The sequence below is a fragment of the Sciurus vulgaris genome, assembly GCF_902686455.1.
Source record: "Sciurus vulgaris genome assembly, chromosome: 10".
NCBI lineage: Eukaryota > Metazoa > Chordata > Mammalia > Rodentia > Sciuridae > Sciurus > Sciurus vulgaris.
The window spans coordinates 89,857,109-89,878,738 of record NC_136470.1 but is presented as its reverse complement, the minus strand read 5'-3'; the positions used below and the strand labels follow the sequence as shown (position 1 = coordinate 89,878,738).

At 37.4% G+C, this 21,630-nt stretch overlaps 1 protein-coding gene and 1 long non-coding RNA gene across 3 annotated transcripts in view; one reads left to right on the top strand and one right to left on the bottom strand.

Annotated features, from left to right (window-relative positions):
* Positions 1 to 21,630, bottom strand: part of MCF2L2 (MCF.2 cell line derived transforming sequence-like 2) — a 232,997-nt gene that overhangs the window by 148,071 nt on the left and 63,296 nt on the right. For both annotated transcript variants that reach the window (XM_079101236.1, XM_079101237.1), the window contains exons 4-5: positions 7,816 to 7,906; positions 5,403 to 5,522 (exon numbers count right to left, since the gene is read on the bottom strand). In XM_079101236.1, coding sequence (XP_078957362.1) covers positions 5,403 to 5,522; positions 7,816 to 7,906 — 211 coding nt within the window. The remainder of the gene's footprint in view (positions 1 to 5,402; positions 5,523 to 7,815; positions 7,907 to 21,630) is intronic.
* Positions 2 to 5,138, top strand: LOC306638131. Its single transcript, XR_013757388.1, has 2 exons — positions 2 to 4,068; positions 4,183 to 5,138. It is a non-coding gene; the product is annotated as an uncharacterized lncRNA (long non-coding RNA).

Genomic DNA, 21,630 nt, shown 5'->3' with positions numbered 1-21,630 from the left:
AAAATTAAATATTCTCATGGGTGCTCACAAAGCTCGTGTAGATTCTACTCTTAAACAATACTTCAAACTTGACTTATCAGGCATTTACATCCAAATATGGTTACTGTATATAGCAGAGAACTATTTAAAGTCTCTTTCTACTTTTCCCTTTTGAACAAAGAATACCAGAGTGAGAGAGCCTGTGACAATCTGGTGACGTGGGTCAAGAACTCAGTTTTAGGTTACTCAGAATCAGATCTCACTTCAGGTAACATTTTGTTCAAAATTCCCAAGCTAAAGTGTACTCCAGGGCCATCAAAATAAAGGACTGTGCTGAGGCCTAAAAGTCTGTGATAAGAAGCCTAATAAAGTGTGGTCCAGGAGTATCAAAATACAATACAGGCACTTATAGAGCACGTATTGAAAAGAGCCACCACACCCATGTACCTTTCATGAAGAATGTTGGTGTGCCCCCAATTTATCTTTTAGGGTAAGGGATGTGGAGGTAATAGGGAAGGGGGTTATATCCTAACAATCCTGCTCATGAATGAATACCCACACATCTAGAGGAAGCTGACATAAACCAGATGGCCCCTCTCTACTCCTGCATGGCAGTTCTGACCTCAGCATGATCCTGAAATAGAAATTTTGGGATACAAAGAGAACACTGAGTCTCATAGAGAAACAATCATAAACCATTGAAATGCAGAACAAACAACTCATGAGTGATCAGCCCACATCCCCTGCATCCGAATTCTTGCCTCAAGTTTTTTGGCTAATGAATAAGCAATAAAACCTCCAGTAACCACAAGACAACTAGGTGAACCGTTCCTTCAGAGAGTATGTGCATTGAAGACTCTGGTGACCAAGAAATGACCCTGGCCTCATTGGAACAGTAGGACACACCCCCCCTGGTGAGTTAAGATGCAAATGAGGCAAGGTATGATTGGAACATGCAAGGACAATGCACAGGATCAAGGAAAACGGGCACAAAATTGCACAGCCCCACCCTGGCTCCACCTCCTTCAGTCCCCTAGCTACTGTCCCTTCATCAGCATTAAAACCCCAAACCAAGACGATGTGTCCCTGTTCCTGAAATAGCCTGAGCTCTGCTCTGAGAGGGCTCACCTTTGCCTTTCTAGAAAGCTCTTCCTCTCTTCTACAACCTGACACATTTTTAACTTCTCTTCTGTGATGTGGTCAAGAGCTTAGAAGGTCTGAGTGGAGGTCTCCTTGATTCCTATAGACCTCCTCGGACCCCCCACGTGGTGACAATCTGAGGGTCTCTGACCCAGGGGCTGTAGCACACCCTGGCTGTCCCCTAACCAGGGACAAGGACATCTCACCCCTGTCTCTGAAACACTTCCCACTTGAAACCTTTTATTAAAAACCTTATTTTTTTCACCCTATGTTGATTATCTTGAAAATTTATTCTTGGTCAGGTATAAGAATATGAACTTTCTTGTATTATTATGAGTCAAGTGATAAATCCACTTTGGAATGAAAAAATATATAAATAAATTAGGGCCTAAAGTCTATAGGTGAAACAAAACTAGACAAAAAAAAATTTATTTATTTAATATGTATTGAACTGCTAGTAAATACCAGGCACCAGGGAATAAAATCATAAGCATGATAGACCCTGCCTGAGGAACTTAGGTTTAGTGGTTTTCAATGACTACATCTCCTTACATTAACCCCAGAGCCCTAGGAACTTCTCCTTCATTTCTGAAAACTGTTTGGGAATTCAAAAAATTATTTTAGCAACATTAAAGAGAGGGAAAAAAACAGTCAAATTCATCTATGAATTTGCATGAATTCATCTATGCTTTTCCCTCCTAAAAATGTTAAACCACTTATGGAACTTTGAAAAATGATTTATAGTCTTTCTGAACTAAAATTATAAGACAGGTAATAAGAAATTATCTAATTAAGAATATATTTTGCTTCTGGGAACATTTGTTCCTATGGTAACATTTGGAACTGAAAAAAAAAAAAAAAAAAGCTGTGTACAATATTGTGTTAGAAATAACTTTGCCCTACAGCCTGAAGTGTCAAAAACCTATCCCACCAGGCTACATATTTCCTATTTCCCTTATCTAAACAGGGAAGGGAGGTGTGATTTTTCACACTTACCAGGACTCTGCTTTCTCATCTTAAGCTTTAGAAAGGACCAAGAGGAATTTTAAATTGAAAATTAAGAATAAAATGAACATATTTAGCAGAAGTGTTGTGCAAGTAAAAAAAAAAAAAAAATCTTAGGGTGAAATCTTTGGGTTATGCAAAGAGTTCTTCATTATGACACCGAAAGCATGACTCATAAAAGAAAAGTTGATAAGCTGGATGTTATCCAAATTTAAACTATTTACTCTGTAAAGTCACAGTTGAGAGAAGGAAAATGTAATCCACAACTGGGAGAAAATATTTGTAAGTCACCTGACAACGACTTATATCCAGAATACATAAAGAACTCTCAAAACTCAACAATAAGAAAATAACACAATTAATAATGGCAAAAGATTTGAACAGAAGTTTTGTTCCCAGAGTTCTAGACCAGAGGGGGCCTGACTTCAGGAAGTCCCAACCAATCAGGTCCAGCCGCTCATCCCAGAAAAAAAATGGACAAAGTAAGAGTGAAAGTCAGGAAAGGAATTTATTCAATACAGCGATATTGGGAAGACAAGAAGGATCAAGCGTCCTCAGCCCTGTCTTCAGGGGTGCTGACAGGAACTCTCAGAGTATGTAGCAAAGTGCGACTAGAAGTACATATAGCCAAGCAGTCTTGGTGAAACTGTGGTCTGGTTGATCATTATCTCAGGGCCAGACATGCAGAGCCTTGTTGGTAGCTATAAGAAAGTTGTTGCCTGAGGAGAAGTTGCAATTCATCCCAAGGTGTTTATCTATCAGACCTGTTGTTCCTGGAATCCAAGGGGACTGTAGGAAGGAATGACTCAGAGAAAAGGACAGGTGGGAAAGCAGGATGGTGTTAGTTCCTTTAGGTCAGGTGCCACTGTGTGGTCAACCTGGAACAGGATATTGTAAAAACTGGCATTTGACAATCTGTTAATTATGATGTCCCTGCAAACCTTGAAAATACCTTAGTTATTTTTCTTAATCTTGCTACCTTCAGCCTTGAAGGGAGAGGATTACCAGCCTTACCCAAGGCTTAAGGTAGCAAAGAAGGCAGATGTGAAATGAAGGCAAAGATGTCAATCTTTTATCCTGTTTTTAGTTACCCTTTGGAAATCTGCAGGCCCAATTGAAGAGTTACTGCTTTTAGCAAAAGCAGCCTCTAAGCCTTGTTACAGCTTCACCAAAAAAGATATTCAGATGGAAAATAAGCAGATGAAAAGAGGTTCAATGTCATTAATCATGAAGGAACTGCAAATTAAAACCACAGTGAGATACCACAATACAAGCAACTAGAATGGCTAAAACTTTTATAAATTACCATAGTTTTGGGCAAGGTGGCAAGAATATGAAGCAGCTAGAATTCTCATATACAGTTGGTGGGAATGCAAAATAGTGGCACCACTTTTCAAAACAGTTCAGCAGTTTCTCATAAGGTTAGACATATACCTATGATGTGTCACAGCAAAATCCTGCATGTGAATATTTATAGCAGCTTTGTTCTTAATCGCTAAAAGCTAGAAACAACTGAAATGTTCTTCCCTGGTGAATGAATAAACTGATACCTCTACGAAGTGGGATAACATTCATCAGTATAAAGAAAGAACTATTGACACATCCACATCATGGATGAAATCCAACTGGCGGGTGCTAAGTGACACAGTCATACTCAAAGTCTGTGTAGTATATAATTTCATCTACATGATTTTCTGGAAGACGGCAAAACTTGAGCATGGAGAATAGGACAGTGGCTGCCAGCTGTTTGGGATGGGAGAGGAACTGACTAGAAAGAATAGAAAGAAGAGCATGAGGAAATCTGGGTGGGTGATAAAACCATTTTGCATCTTGACTGTGGTAGGAATTAAATAACTCCATGCATTTGTCCAAACATAACTATGTACCAGAAAGAGTGAATTTTACTGCGCATTAAATTAAAAAACAATTTCAAAAATGAAGGAGGCAGGCTGGGGAGATAGCTCAGTTGGTAAAGTGTTTGCCTTGCAAGTACAAGGCCATGGGTTCGATTCCAGCACCAAAAAAAAAAAAAAAAAAAAAAAAAAAAAGAAGAAGGAGGCAAAGCAGTTTCATCATAAAAATGTTTTCCTTTTAATCTACTCAGGATTGAGAATTTAAAAAACAAGTTTTTTAAAAAACGTATGTAGGAAAGGGAAATAGCAAAATAACTCTGTTCAAACTCACGCTGAGTGTGTAAATCTGACCTTAAAATAGTTGTTGTTCTGTGTTATTTCTTAGTTTTTGTATTTGCATACTGTGCATCCTTTTATCACAGGATCAGCTAGACAAACACTGTTTTCTTATTCTCTGTGTTCTTGATGCCCTGGCATTTGTAGCCTCAATGACTGACCAGACTGACCCTGGCATGGCTAACCCACTTTCCAGAGATAGAAAAGGGTTTAGTTGGGAGCATGCCTTTCATGAGCAAATCAGTCCATCCCCATCCAAATCCCCACCCACCTCTTTATCAGACTCATACACAGACACATTATTTCCCCCACCCTGAAATCAGCCCCAAGTCAGGCACCAGATAACCAGAGACTACCTGTGTAGCCCAGAGGAATTATTCTAGCTAGCCAATGGTAAGCTGCTTCCCCTGGCCTGCCTAGCCTTTCCTGCAGAAAGGCTCTGGGCGAGGTTTCCTCCTTGCTTCTGCTTCTGCCTCCTGACCAAAACCCAGAGCCTCCCCTGTGACCTGTGCGGCATTGCAATGATCCCTTCTCTGGAACTCATGAGTGTAATAAACTTCTTTCCAAGCCTCCTCGTTTTCTTCTATGGATCCAAGAACTTTAGGATACCACGTCCCACTTGCACATTCTTGGAACAGTTATTAGACATTAAACGTTCCTTCTTTTGTTTCCTTTTCCCATGGAGACAGTACCTGAATGTACTGAGGATTTCTGAGTGCCTATTGCCAGCCATTCTGAAACAGCTGGACTCACAACTGCCTTGCCAAACTGTTATGTGAAGTCACTAAGGCAGTCTCACAGAAAGGCAGGCTGTGGGCATGAAAATTGGCTTCTTAAAAAAAAAAAAAAGTCTGTGGCGGAAAGCAGGAAATGTTTCTGTTTGTAACTAAAACTGAAAGAGCATGCATCTTCTGCAGGAACAGCTCTAAAGAAGTTAAGGGTAGGAAGGCAAATATATCCAGAAAAAAAGAAAAAAGTCCCCCATCTCCCTTTGTACCTCTTGATTCCCACCTTTCTTAGCAACCCAGTTCAAAAGACATCTCCAGATGCCCCCCGCCAGATGGAGACAAGATGAGAAGTCATGCTTACCGGCACTTTCATCTTAAATTCATCTCGATAGTATTTAATGCCAATGTCAGTGAATGTTCTCTGGATAAAGCGAGATGGACGAAGGATGAATATGAGCTGCAAGTTTCCTGGAAATGCCACCTGTGAGCATCATGACAAGTGTCAGGGTAGAGAGAAAATGTCACATCCATTACCAAGATCTACTTTGGTCTTCTCCTGCCTTAGATCACAGAAGTAAAAGTTAAAAGTGGATGTCATGGCTGTCAAAGAATTAGAATAGATTTCATAGGATTTCGTAATCAAAAGAGAGTTAAAAAGTCAGGTCAGGTAATCCAAAACCCTTTTTAAAAATAAAGCAAACCAAACCAACGAGAAAAAAAAATCTGATTATAAAAATAATCCTTACTCTTTACAGAAAAATTGGGAAACAGAATTACACATTAGAAAAACAAAACCACCCATGATGTCAAAGCCATATTTAATATTTTAATTTACTTAATTACAGGCTGTTTGGCCTGTTAAATTATCTATATCATAGTTAAACTTGTACCATAGTTACTTTGTAACCTGCCTTTTCACTTAATAAACCATGAGTTTTTATTCCTGTTATTTAAAGAAGTTTTTGGAAATATTTTTATGAATGCACAATTTATATAATTAATTTCTTTTTGCTAGTCATTCAAGTTTTTTTATATTATTACTTCTATAAATAACACTGAAATGAACATCTTTATCCATATTTTTGAACATTTTCTTAGGATAGATTCCTAGAAGAATTACTAAACTGAAGAATTAGCAACTTAAGGGTTTTTGGTAAAATCCTTTATTATTACTGCCAAATTGTTTTCAGAAAGTACTGACCTCAACTTGAGGTGGATTCTGAGCAAGGAGTTAACCCAGATTCACAGACCTATTTAGTCAAAAAATCAGAATTCAAGTCTCCTACTACCTGTGGACATCTGTTTTTCCAATGGTTTCCCAAAGCAACCTCCTAAGGTGCAAGTTACAAGAAAATCTTGTCTTCACTCCAAACTATTCTGATTCATTAGGACTGGGATGAACTCCAGGTATCTGCATGTTTAACAACCACTTGAAGAAATCCTGATAAGTAGACAGATTTGGGGACCCCTACACGGCAGCATCTTTAACACATAAAGTGATTAATGTAATTTGCGGACAAATGAGGCTCTTCATCATATTGTTCAAGTACTTTCTATGGCCCCTGGGAAAGCAGAACTCTTCAGAAGCCAGATCTCTGAAATAGTCATGGGCATCCACAATGATTGTGGTGATCTTACAGATAAGGCCTGTAGCAAAAACTAAAGGGACAAAACAATCCATGCACCAAGGGAAGGGAGCACTCCCTTCTCCATCTTTGTTCCTAGACAGAACAACCTTGCATTTTGTTGTATCATGTTAGGAAAAATCAGCTGAGACAAAACGTGTGTATCTGGATGAGGTTCTACAGCAAGCCAAGAGGAATCTGTGTGTGACTGCTTTGTAAGAGGGTGCATGCAAGGCTTCAGCTGGCCTTCTCCCATCCTAATTCCAGCACACACATTACCACCCCGCCATTTTCCATCCTCTTCAGTCAGGCCACACTGCCCCTATGAACCTTGTCGGGGATCAAAATACTGGTGTGAGTGACCCTGGGGCATCCCTGCCTGACCATGTGGCTGAGTTCACAGGTCTGAGGTCCCAACAGAGAAAGGATGCATCCACTTGCTCCAAGGCAACAGTGGTCAAAACTGACTAACAAGGAAAAGGAAGCCCATCCAAAACTATGCAATTTAATGCTAAATCCAAACATCCCTCCCACAAATGTATCTAAATACCATTTTGTCTGGTTTTGTTACTGTTTTCTACTTTGTGAAAAAGTAATTTGAATACTAAAAGGAAGACTGTCTTAAATCAGGTCGTCCCCAAAGCAAACTATCAGAGGATTTGGGTACAAGAATTTGTTGGGGAGGTGATTCTGGAAGCACAGATGATGGAGTGGGGAGGTAGACAGCAATGTACAGACAGTGCATAAACGAGGGGGTTACTTTTACAGATAAGGGAAGCTGAGATCCTCTGAGATTTTGTGCGTAACACATCTCAAAATTGTTCCAATGAGGGATATGGAAGCTGGTGTTTATCCACCAACTCCTATAACTCAATGGTTGCAGGTTACTCCTGTTATTAACTTCCCAGCCTTCCCCACTTGCCACTCTTAAGTAACCAGAGAAGTCAATAAGGCAGAAAGACTGAGGGGGTCTTCATGATGCTCAGGAATTGCCTGCAGAAGACCTTCCGTGATGCAATAGCACCTGTTACAAAGAACTTCCAAAAATTTGACAAAAAATAATTGCCTTTTCCCCAAACGTTGATAGAAAATATTTGAAAAGACTATTTAAATGACTTTAATTATCATAGCACAAAATGAAATATTTACTGCTATTCGTGTCAAGGATGCCTTTATGGAACTCCACTTGTCCCTTCGTCTGTCAATCACAATGACGAATCCAATGCTGGCAGCCTCCACACTGCAAAGAAGCAAAATCAGTGTTAGAGATTAGGAGAGACCCATGGGTTTGGTGCGGCTTCCACAGCAGAACACATCCTCCAGCCTCCATAGCAGTCCAGGCTCACTGTGTAAACACCCTGCCCAGCACAGGCAAATAGCTGGGTCTGATCTCCCCACCAAAGAAGCCAACTCCCTCTCCCAGTCTAAGCCTGAGCCCCAACACAGCAAGTGCTTTTACTCTCAGACCCTCAGTAGAACTCAGATTCTGGCTGGCAAATGCATTCAACACTAAAGGAAGACATGTACTCATGCCTGAAGAAAGAGACACGTGTCAGTTGAGAATCACATTGTCCCTACTATAGGCAGAAGACATCAAGGTTGAGCTCTGCCCTCTTTCTTTCCTCAAGTAGACATTCATGGAGCTATTAAAATCCTTCCCCACGAGTAAGTCCTAGAGGTATTCAGAAATAACACATGCTACTGGGAACACAACCCGCTCCCGGTGTGTGGCCACACAGAGGCTAATGGACCACATACAGGAGAAGACATCATCTTCATTAAGAGGAGAAGCCCTCCCTGCCCCTCACTTAACCTTCCACAGAATTCTCACAATGTTCTTTTAACTACAGTTCTCAAAGTAAAAACATGTATCTTATCTCCTTTGGGATAGAGTGTTGTGTAGAGGAAAAAGCAAGTACTTTGGAGCCTGCGTCAAACCCGAGTGCTGCTACTTCCGAGCACTGAGACCTTGGGGAGATCATCTAATCTTTCTAACATGCTGTGTGCTTCTCTGTAAAATTAGAATAATATCACAATAGAGCAGTTGTTAAAAGCACAGATTCTGAAGCCAACCTGACTAGATTAAAATTTCTGAATTCAGGAATTACTTAACCCCAACTGTTTCTTAGACATTTTATTTCTAAAGAAGGACTAATAAAACAGTATCTACCTATAAGACTGATGTGAGGATTAAGTGAGTGTGTAAACATAATACTATACAAGTGATGACTATTATTTCTATGTGATTATCATGAAGATTAAAAGAGATGAAGGACACGAAAAGTAGTTGGCCCACAGTAACCCTTCAATAGCTTTCTAAATTGGAAAAAAGGTAGGCTTTACCCTAAAAACTGCCTGTAATGTGAATAAGACAGATCTAAGCAAAATCTGAAAGAAAATACAAGTAGCTTATCTGAATTAAGCATCACTGAGTTGACCCATTATTATAGACCTGTATTGACAAATGCAAGGAAACAAGGAAAGGTGGCTAAAAAAAATCAACTGATAAAATACTCTGTACATGAAAGCTAACAGATGTTCCCACTGTTGGCAGACAGAAACTTTGGAGTTACTATGATCAATATGTTAAAGAAAACAGAGGAAGAGGTAGACAAATGATGTACTGTTCCAACAGAGAATTAGAATCTACAACAAAGAATAAATGAACATTCTAAGATTACAAAACACCAGTATCTGGAATTAAGAACTTGTTGGATTTGTTTAACAGCAGACTGAACACAGCAGAGGACAGGATAGGTGCAACTAAAATTATACCAGTAGAAAACAATTAAAGTGAAGAACAGTGGAGGGCAAATAGAACAGAACCTAAGAGGTATGTGGGATGTGAACAAAAGTCCCAGAATAAAGGAAATAATGTGTTGCAGAAACTAATTTTTAAAAAATGGCTAAAAATTTTCCAAACCTGATAAAACATCAACTCACAGATTTAAGTGGTTCTCCCACTACCACATAGAGTAAAGCAAGGAAAATTTTACCAAGGCTTACCAGAAACAAACTGATGAAAATGAAAGATAAGGAGAAAATCTTAAAAGCAACCAGTGAAAACAGATGCATAACCTCCAGAAGAACAAAATTAAAAAAACTAATCACTGACTCTGCAGCAGAAACCACAGATGCTGCAATCTAGTGGAATAAGATTTATAGAGAACTTCCTGGAACCACTGAGAATTCTACACCTACTAAAAATTCATTCAAAAAATGAAGTTCCATAAGGACATTTCGGGGCAACTAGAGCTGAGAGAATTTATTAGTAGTAGTTGATACTTCAAGAAATACTGAAGGATATTCTCCAGACTGAGTGAAGTTGGAAGCACACAGATGCAAGAAAAGTAAACAGCTTGAAAAAGATAAATTTCTGGGTAAGGAGATTTGGCCATGGGTGGGGAAGACTTTCACTCCTGTGAAAAGCAACACTGGTTATATTAAGAACTCATATTTTTCCTTACATATGAGAGAACTCTGAAGATAAAAGAATTTAATAAATGAATAATTTCCAGAGAAGGGTTGGAGTTTCCACAGTAAGCAACTTCTAGAACAGGCTTTCACACCAAGTGCTGGGTCACCTATCCTGAACAGACGAGCAAATGGATGAATCTGAAAGAAAATAATCCCAGCTGGTAATCTGAATCTGCAAGAAGCAATGAAGAGCAGTGCAGAATTAAGCATGTGGATAAATATTATCAACTATGCTTTTTATTTCACTAAAGACTATTGACCATTCAAAGCAAAAATAATAATAAGGTAAATATAATTCATATGTAAAATAAAATTTGTCAAAATAGCATGGGATGGAGTAAACAGAATTTCACTATTGAAATTAATGTTGATCAAGATGAAATTATACCATTTATATTGTTATAAAGTAATATGAAATTAATACAAGGTGTATTGTGTTAATTTAAGATACACACTGTCACAGTAGAGAAATCATTGCTAAAAACTCAATAGAGGAGATAAATGGAGTACTGAAAATATATGAGGCTTGGGAGTTTAGCTCAGTAGTATAGCACTTGCCTAGTATGCCTGAGGCCCTGGGTTTGATCCTCAGCACTACAAAAGAAGAGAGAGACAGCAAGAGAGGGAAAGAAAGAAAGAAATTTGAACAATTCAAAAGACTTCAGGAAAGGAAAAAATTAAAGGATCAGCCACAGTTGACATAAATAGCAAGACAGTAAATTTAAACCCAACTATTTTAATAATCACAGTAAGGGGAAAGAGTTGATATCACTCCATTTAAAATCCAAATACTGACAGAGTGAATATACTGCTTACAAGAGATACATCTTAAACATAAAGACAGAGATAAATTGAAAGAAATGATAGCAAAAGAAATACCATGCAAACAACAATCATAAGAAAGTTGGCTACATAAACACAGAAAAAGTAGTGTGAGGAACAAGAAATATTGGCAGCGATAAGCAATTCATAGAGTTAACTTATCAAGAAGATGTAACAATCCTAAATGTGATTTCTTAGCTTCCCAATGTTTTGTGATTTTTCTAATTGATAGCAATAAATGTCAAAATAGTGGTCTTCTCAAGGGAGAAAAGCAAAGAAGTGAGGGGTTGGGTAGAGTTATTGATGGAAAAAAAACCAGGAAGGAATCTTCATAGAAGTGTTCTATACCCTGGCTTCAAGGTGGCAGCATAGAGGAAAGATATACTTTCCACTTTCTCTGCTGGTCAGAATTGAAACAAGGAATATTGCTTTATAATGAGATTGTTTGTTTGTTCTGGGGGTATACTGTCTTGTTCCACTCGTTTGCTTGTTTTGTTTTCCTTACTCTCCTTGCCTCTCCCTCTTATAATAGCAACAGCTCTTGTTCTCTCTATCTGTATCTCTCCTCCTCATCCTCCTCTTCCTCATTCTTCATTTTCTCCCTCTTTATGGCTTTCATGTGCTACAATCTCTTCCACTTTCTCTTCTCTCAACTTTTGAATATTTTAACCTTCGTTTTGCCCTCATACCCCAATTTATTTACTCTGAGTGAACTATATTTTTATCATCCTTTTAATTCACTTAGCTTATCCCTTTGGGGAATGGAATAAGTGGGTCAGAGGAAGTCACATTATCCTAGTAGCTCCCCAAGAGTCATTCAAAACAGAAATGTGACATGGCAAATTAGTCTACAAAGTTGAGAAGAGCAAAGAACTCTCATAAGTGATCTGAACTCTGGGATAAGGAACCTGGCTGACACTGGGGGTGGGCATTGCTGAGATCAATTAAATTCAGACCAAATCTGGTAAGCCCAGACGGAGTAATCTCTTCCAAGCCTAGAAGACGCTGGACGATAGTCTGATGTATCCCATTCTCTTCCCCCCAGCACAAGGTCTGAGATTCCCCAAAAGAGGGGTGTGTCAAGGTTGACCAGCCAAGAAGGGAATTAAATTCTCCATACAGACGCCCCTAACAAGTTTTACCACTTTAGGTCAAAACTGAGAATAAACTGAGAATGGCACAATAGCTAAAATCCCAGAAAGAAAGGACTACATTTCAAAAACCTCAGCAAGTAAAATAAATAAATAAATGAATAAACAGGCTCCAGAAGATGGTAAAGGGGAAACAGGCAGTATGTCTTGACTTCTCCACAGAACAGAATTGAAGCAGTGAGCAAATAGTTGACCTTAGAGTCAAATCTAGTTTAAAAGCAATGTTACTTACTTATTATCTAATTTATCAACCAATTCAAGAAAACCACTCCATTTACTACTCAGATTAGTGGACTAATGTAGAACATTTCTGATTAGTTTTTTTTTTTAAAGTTTTATTAGTATATGGCTTTGTTCTGAATCAGCTGTAATTACAAGGAATTGGTGTCTTCTCTCAGTGTGGCATTTAGAGACTGGACATTGCCGCAAGTTCAGATTGTAAAATATTGAATACTAAAGTATTTGCCCAACCCAGGGCATGTAGTAAAGAGAAAGCAGCTTACTAAAAAGTCCCTTATATAAAAGTAAAAGAGATAATCATCCCAGTAAGTGGGTGGAAATACTAACAATATGAAAAAGTAAGGGAAGAAGTCACGCCAAATAGCTCAGAACATGATGACAACTGAACCCATTCACATCACAGTGGAGGAAATGCTAGAAAAAGAAGGCAGAAAGTTAATAATTAAGGTAAGAAAACTAGACTTTCTGCAGATCTCTCAACTCGGACTCTAAAAGCCAGGAGGACTTGGAATAATACATACCAACTCCTGAAAAATGCAGTGTGAAGACAGCTATATCCAGAAAGATATCCTTCAGAACTGAAGATTAAAAACCTTTCATAATAAGCAGAAACTAAAAGAATTCATAATCACTAAGCCAGCACTACAAACTTACTTCATGGAATATTACACACAGAAGAAATAAAGAATAGACCAGGGAAAAAAGAAGGTCACTTCATACAGGTTAGGGGAATCAACCAGTGAAAAGATATAATAATTATAAATATGTATGCCCTAAATGTCGGCATACCTATGTACATAAAGTAAACTCTACTCAATTTAAAGACTCAAATAGAAACCAATACAATGACACACCTCTCACCAATAGATAGGTCTTGCAGACATAAACTAAGACTCTTCAGAACTAAAAAATGCATTATCAAATGGACCTAATAGACACCTATAGCATATTTTATTCATCAACAATCAAATTCACTTTCTTCTCAGCTGCATACAGAATCTTCTCTAAAATAGACCATATTTTATGACACAAAGAAGGTCTTAGTAAAAACAAAAATTACAAATAATTCTTTTATCGTATCATAATGGAATGAAATCAGAAATCAACAACAGATAAAAAAAACATTTTAAATGTGGAGATTGAATTATATGCTTTTGAATGAGAAATAGGTGATAGAAGAAATCGGGGGAAATCAAAAATTTCTTAAAAACAAATGAGAGCAGAGATACAATAGATCAGGATCTCTGGGACAGCGTAAAGGTAATTCTAAGAGGAAAGGTTTTAGCATTGAGTGCCTACATTAAAAAGAAAACACAAACTCAGAAAGATCCCAAATAAATCATCTAGTATTATACCTCAAGGCCCTAGAAAAGCAAGAACAAATGAATTCCAAAATTAGTACATGATGGGAAATAAACTAATATTAATGAAATTGAGAATTTTTTTAAAATACAAAAGATCAATGCAACAGAGTTGGTTCTTTGAAAAGATAAACTAACCAAAAGAGAAGATGCAAATCAACAAAATTAGAGATGAAAAAGGAGGTATCAGTACAGACATTTCTGAAATTCAGAGGATCATTAGGAACTATTTTGGAAATTTATACTCTAATAAACTGGAAAACCTAGAAAATACTGATAAATTTCTAGATGCACATGACCTACTCAAATTAGGCCAAGAGGACATAGAAAACCTAAACAGACCAATATCAAGAAATGAGATTGAAGCAGTAATCAAAAGTCTTCTAACAAAGAAAAGCCCAGGTTCAAATGGATTCTCAGCCAAGTGCTACCAGACCTTTTTTTTTTTTTTTTTTTTTTTTTTTTTTGGTACAGGGGATTGAACCCAGTGGCACTCAACCATGGAACCATATCCCCACCCTTTTTTTGTATTTTATTTAGAGACAGGGTCTCAGTGAGTTGCTTAGTGTCTCACTAAGTTGCTAAGACTGGCTTTGAACTTGCAATCCTCCTTCCTCAACCTTCCAAGCCACTGGGATTATAGGTATGCATCACTTTGACCAGCTCTACCAGATCTTTAAAGAATATCTAATGCAAATCTTCATCAAATTATTCAATGAAATAGAAAGGTAGGGAGAACACTCAAATACATTCTCTGAAGCCACTATTACCCTGACACCAAAATTAGACAAAGGAACATCAATGAAAGGAAATAATAGACCAATATCACTGATGAACATACATGCAAAAGTCTTAATAAAATATTAGCAATTCACATTTAAAAAAAAAACACATTAAGAAGATTGTACACCATGATCAAATGGGTTTCATTCCAGGCATGCAAGGTTGGTTCAACATACACACTTCAATAAATGTAATTCACCATACCAATAGCATTAAGGACAAGAATTACACAATCATCTCAATAGATGCAGAAAAAGCCTTTGATAAAATATGGCATTTAGGGGCTGGGGATATAGCTCAGTTGGTAGCATGCTTGCCTTGTAAGCACAAGGCCCTGGGTTCAATCCCCAGCACTGCAAAAAAATAAATAAATAAATAATATATGGCATTTAGTCATGTTTAAAAAGCTGAAGAAACTAAGAATAAAGGAACTTACCTCAATATTATAAAGGCTATGTTCAAGAAACCCAAAGTCAACATCATATTGAATGGAGAAAAATTGAAAGAATTTCCTTTAGAGTCAGGAAAAAAGACAAGGATGTCCACTTTTACCACTTTTATTCAATATACTTCTCAAAACTCTAGCCAAATCAACCAGGCAAGAGAAGAAAATTAAAGGGACAAATAGGGAAAAAGTCATCAAATTATCTGTTTGCTGATGATATGATCTTATATATAGGAGACTCCAAAACTCCACCTGAAGATTTCTAAAGCTGCTAAATCCATCAAAGTAGCAGGATACAAGATCAACATACAAAAATTAATAGCTTTCCTATACTACAATAATGAATCTGCTGAGAAAGAAATAGGAAAAATTATTCTGTTCAACCTCAAAAAATAGAACAAAATACTCAGTAATAAATCTAACAAAGGAGGTGACAGACCTCTACACTGAAAACTATAGAACACTGAAGAAAGAAACTGAAGATGACCTTAGAAGATGGAAAGATCTCCCATGTTGTTGGATAGACAGAATTAATATTGTCAAAATGGCCATACTACCAAAAGCAATATACAGATTCAATGCAATCCCCATCAAAATACCAATAACATTCTTCACAGAACTAGGAAAAACCAGTCCTAAAATTCATTTGGAAGAATAAAAGACCCAGAATAGTCAAAGCAATCCTGAGAAAGAACAACAATGCTAGAGGCATCATATACCTCATCTCAAATTATACTACAGAGCTATAGCAACAAAAACGGCATGGTATTGGCATCAAACCAGACATGAGGACCAATGGAATAAAATAGAAGTAAGAGACAAACACACATTAATACAGTCATCTGATATTAGACAAAAGTGACAAAAACATACATTGGAGAAAAGATAGCCTTTTAAACAAATGATGCTGAGAAAACTGGTTGTTAAAATGCAGAAGAAAGAAACGAAGTTCCTATCTCTTACCCTGCCCAGAAGTCAACTCCAAGTAGATCAAAGCCTATAAATCAGACCAGAAACCCAGCAATTACTAGAAGAAAACACTAAATCAACATGCCAACATGCTAGCACCAACTTCCTCACCAAGACCCCTAAAACTCAAGAAATAAAACCAAGAATCAATAAATGGACTGCAACAAATTAAAAAGTTTCTGTACAGCAAAGTGAACAATTAAGAGCATGAAAAGAGAGCCCACAAAATGAAAGAAAATCTTTGCCAGCTACTCCTCTGACAGCAGATTAATACCCCAATTAGAATGGCAATTATCAAGAATACTAGCAACAATAGGTGTTGGCGAGGATGTGGGGAAAAAGGTACACTCATACATTGCTGGTGCGGCTGCAAATTAGTGCAGCCACTCTGGAAAGCAGTGTGGAGATTCCTTAGAAAACTTGGAATGGAACCACCATTTGATCCAGCTATCCCACTCCTTGGCCTATACCAAAGGACTTAAAATCAGCATACTAGAGATACAGCCACATCAATGTTCATAACTGCTCAATTCACAGTAGCCAGATTATGAAACCAACCTAGATGCCCTTCAATTGATGAATGGATAAAGAAACTGTGGTATATATTTACAATGGAATATTACTCAGCCATAAAAAATAATGAAATTATGGCATTTGCAGGCAAATAGATGAAATTGGAGAATATCATGCTAAGTGAGATAAGCCAATCTCAAAAACCAAAGGACGAATGATCTTGCTGATAAGCGGATGATGGCACATAATGGGGGGTGGGAGGGGGCAAGAATGGAGGAAGGAGGGACTGTATAGAGGGAAAAGAGGGGTGGGAGGGGTGGGGGGAAGAAAAAAATAACAGAATGAATCAAAAACTATTACCCAAGGTAAATGTATGATTACACAAATGGTATACCTCTACTTCATGTACAGAGAAACAAGATGTATCCCATTTGTTTACAATAAAAATGAATTTAAAAATACACAGAATACATAAAGAACTCAAAAAACTTAAGAGGGAAGAAACTCCCAACAAATAAATGGGGGAAAGAACTAAATGACATTTCTCAAAAGAAGAAATACAAATGGCCAACAGATGTATGAAAAAGTATTCAGCATCCCTAGAAACAAGGGAAATACAAATCAAATCTACACTGAGATTTCATCTCACTTTAGGTAGGATGGGAATCACCAAGAACACAAATTATAACCCATGCAGGTATGAATATGTCAAAATGAACCCCACTGGGCTGAGGCTGGGGCTCAGTGGCAGAGTGCTTGCCTAGCACGTGTGAGGCACTGGGTTTGATCCTTAGCACCTCATACAAAAATAAGAAAATAAAATAAAGGCATGCTGTCTATCCACAACTACAAAAATAAAATTTTTTAAATGAACCCCACTATTATATAATGCATTAATAAATGTAATGCATTAATAAAAACATTAAAAAGAAAAGAAATATTCTATATGCTGATCAGGATGTTTGTATAAACACATAAATATAAAAGCTATATAATTAAGATTTGCATACTTTATGTAAAATATAACTGTTTAAAAATCCCAAATTAAAAATCCAGGGGTGGTGGCACACATTTGTAATCCCAACTACTTGGGAGGCTGAGATAGGAAGATCACAAGTTTTGAGATGGGCTTCAGCAAAAGCCCATCTCAAAAAAATTTTTAAATAAATTCAATATGTGAAAATGAAAAAATTTAAAAATTTAAAAAACAAAGACTTATACTTCTTGAGTGCCCAATTTGGGCACTGATCATAGCAGATATAAGCACGAGCACAACAGTTCCATAGTATTAGCCAACTCAAGCTGACATTAACAACAACAATAACACTAATTTTAGGAAATTTTAGCTACTATTTATTTGGCACCAGTCATTTGTCAGACATTAACTTTTTAATCTCACTTAAACTTAAGAAAGAAATATTATCTCCATTTTACAAATAAACAAAGTAGCTTGCCTGATACCACATTGTCAAACCTGGATTTCAGACTCAGTGCTCCCCAAAAATAAGGCTCATGATCTTAATCCTATGCCATTGCTCCCCTTCAATTTTTGTCCCACAGATAATCTTCTTGTGTCTTGCAGCAGTTTTATTTTGTATATTTTTCTGTTAGGGTTTTTTTTTCTTCTCTCTTTTTTTTCTTCTTTAGACCAAGTAATCTTTGGAGTTCTAAAGAAGCTACCAGTGCTCCTCAACAAGGTGGAGCTGGGAGAGGCTCAGCAAATATAATATAGTACATAAACACAGGCTGCTCTTTGACAATGAAGTCAGCAGCTGCCAGCATCCGTGGCGTCCCCAGCCAAAACAATATCTCTCACAAGCAGGCTCCTCTCAGCACATGCAGGCCAAGACCCAAGACCCAAACCACAGCATCCTGGTACACAGAGTGTGAGTCCTCCTGACACAATACCTGTGTACATAAAGAGCTGTAGCTCCTGACAATTATGTACAGGTCACAGTTCAGAAAGAAGAGAGAATGAGTCACGACAATGACTTTGAATCTAGCCCTCCCATAAGAGGTATCTACTAAGCAGTACTCAACTACTATTTTTTTTTCACTCTCTCTTGTTTAACAAAGACAACAAAATGTCACCTTAAGCCAAATGCACAGGAAATGGGTGTATGACCAATTTATTTCTTTAGGTAACATTTGGTTGTGTTTTTTTTGTTGTTGTTGTTTGTTTTGTGGTGCTGGGGATCGAACCCAGGGCGTTATGCTTGCAAGGCAAGAACTCTACCAACTGAGCTATCTCCCCAGCCCACATTTGGTTGTTTTAATACCTGTTGTTCTTTTTAACACTAGGGTCCTACAATGTGCTGGACACCTGCACAAATACTGTTTAATATGATCCTCGCAGCCACTCTCTAGGGTTGGTGATGACATTTCCATTTTATAGATAAGGAAACAGCCTGAGAGATATTTAGAAAAAAATAATAACTTGCCCAAATTTATATTCTATTATGCAGACTTAAGACTCAGCTGAAGTCTGAGTCTCACACCAATGTTAAAGTCACAAAATTCATGTAGTCTTTTTATGCAAAACACTTTAACACAAAATTCATTTTCTAATCTTGGTAGATCCTCTATAACAAATACAACAGAACTTTGATGAGCCAGTGTGATTTTTTTTTTTTTTTTTTGCAGTAACAGGTTATGCAGTATGGGTTATTGAAAGCAGGTGCTCTGCTACTGAGCTCCACCCTTTTTATTTTTTAATTTTGACACAAAAATCACACGAAGTTGCCCAGGCTGGCCTCAAATTTGCAATCTTTCTGCCTCAGCCTCCCAAATTGGGATTATAGGCATGTGCTACTAAATCAAGATCAATCTGACTTTGTGAGCCTCACCAACTATAACTATGTAACCATAAGAGATTGAGTTAACTGTATTCTGACTCCAAAATACCAGAGAAGATTTGTGGTGGGTAAGGTATTTCTTTTCTTAAGTAAGCTCTGATATTAATATTTTTTATGCTTTGACTTTTTTTGGTAAGCTAGGTATAGACAATGTTCTGGTTAACTGAAATCTTACTGCCATTATCATAAGAACTGAGTCAAATATGGTAATGAACCATCTCGTGTGGCCTGAACTGAGGCATTTCCTAGGACACTTGTCTTGATGTTAAATCCAAAAGTCTCAAGAAAATCAAGATGATTGGTAACCCTAATCCAAATAGCTAATTCCAAACACAATCATGACCCCAATGGCATACTGCCTATGGGGCTTCCTACTGAAGGAAATCAAACTACTTTCTTTAGGACAATTTATGTTTATTAACAATTACTCTGTCATCTTAAGTAGATGTAGGAATTCCCTTTTGAATAGCACAGCTCAGTGTACAGGAGTTAAAATAATCAGCATATAGTTTTTTAAAAACTATTATTCTAATTCAGAAATAAAGTGTTCATAATGCTTTCCAGCCCTGTGGCATTCTCTTGGCACTTGCAATATGATGTAACAACACAAGCTCATCTCAAAACACCCCTTCAGAGTTGTTTTACAAGTCACTGATCCTATCTAGTGGCTTCAAGTCCTAGGAGCCACGGATGTTCTTCTACAAATTCAGTTGATCATTTTTAGAGTTTGGAAAAGATTATAAGATAGATCCAAATTGAGTGTGGAAGACACAGAGGACAATTTTTAATTTCTTGACTATTTCAGAATCTTCATTTTACCTTGCCTTTTCCCACAACTTCACGCCTCACCTTCTTACTTTATCTTTTGCTAATGCCTCCTCCCCAGTGGAGAGTGACTTCCCACATTCTTTGTAGGAGAACTAAGGACTTGACTTGAAATGGACTAAAGTCTGTGGCTCCAGTGTTCCCCGACAGTAACGGAACTCCCTGCCCAAATGATTGGAGAGATTCAGATGTGTTCCTGCTTCACAGGAAAGCCAGAAAGAGTGCATCGAGGGACATCAAAAGCTCTTGGGAAGAGAAGGGGAGAGAATCCACAGAGCAGTCAAGGGCAAGATAACCCCTCCCCTTCCACTTACTTTCTGAATCCGGAGTCAAAGTTAAAAGGAAAAAAAATTGGAAAAATATGAAAAGTGACTGAATTATTTAGTTATATTTAGGTATATTTCATGATGTGATGCTATTGCCATGTTTTTGAAAATCCTATTTAGAAATACACATTGAGATATCTACAGACAAAATGATATTGATCTGCTTCAAGACAACATGGGAGGGAATGTGGGAGGAGATAGAGATGAAGCACAATCAGCCACAAGTTGAGCATTATTGCACCTAGGTGACACAAACTTAGTTTATTCTACTAGTCTTTTGGCTGTGGCACATAGTTTAATTTTTAGGTAATTTTTATAAAAATTTTAAAGACTCAATTATCACTCAAATCTCTTGGGTTATTTATGAATAAGGAAATCTAATGTTATAAAAAAAAACTAGAACTTTAGGAATCAGTTATAAAATAGAAATCAGCCATAAAGAGACAATACTTAGAGGATACTTGCTTCTTTTAAGATGAAGGAACCTGGTCAATGACTTAGTTATGTCCCTAAACAGTTCCATATTTCTATAAGTGGTCCATTCAACTGGACTAGATATCCAGTAGCAGGGCATCCATGACTCTAAAGTCAATCCGATTCTCTGCCAAGCTGCTCAGAGGTTGAGGTGGTCCTTTCCCCATATTCCTTCCTAATTTAGTTTCCATGTTTCAAATTCCATTTTCCCACCTTCATTTTTTTAATGGAAAGAGAAACAAGTATATTATTAATCAGCAATAAAGTCTCTCTGCACCTGGAATGAGAATAAATTCATCATGACTAGATAAATATAACTATAGAAATAAGAGAAATGAAAGCATATTTCCAGATTTTTCTATTGTGCATAGTGATGTAAATAAAACCAGTTTCAAGTGTTGGCATAAAATGCTTCTAGATGGGCATTTGGAGCCCACTCCCTCCACACAGACATGCCACCATGACTTTCTTTAAGTGATATTGATTTCCAGAAATAATATAAAATAATGAAGACAAACAAACAAAAAAATCCCAGGATTCTCTGGAGAAGCAAGAAATAGGTAATATCACCATCAAAAGGATCAGATCATTTTGGAATTGGGGATATGAATAGATTCTTCTTTCAAATAATTTTGACCTTAGAAAATAGAGGACAAAATTCTCGAAGGCTTCTTAGCCTCCAAGACAGCCTCACTCTTGAAGTAGATGGGAACAGAGAGTAGG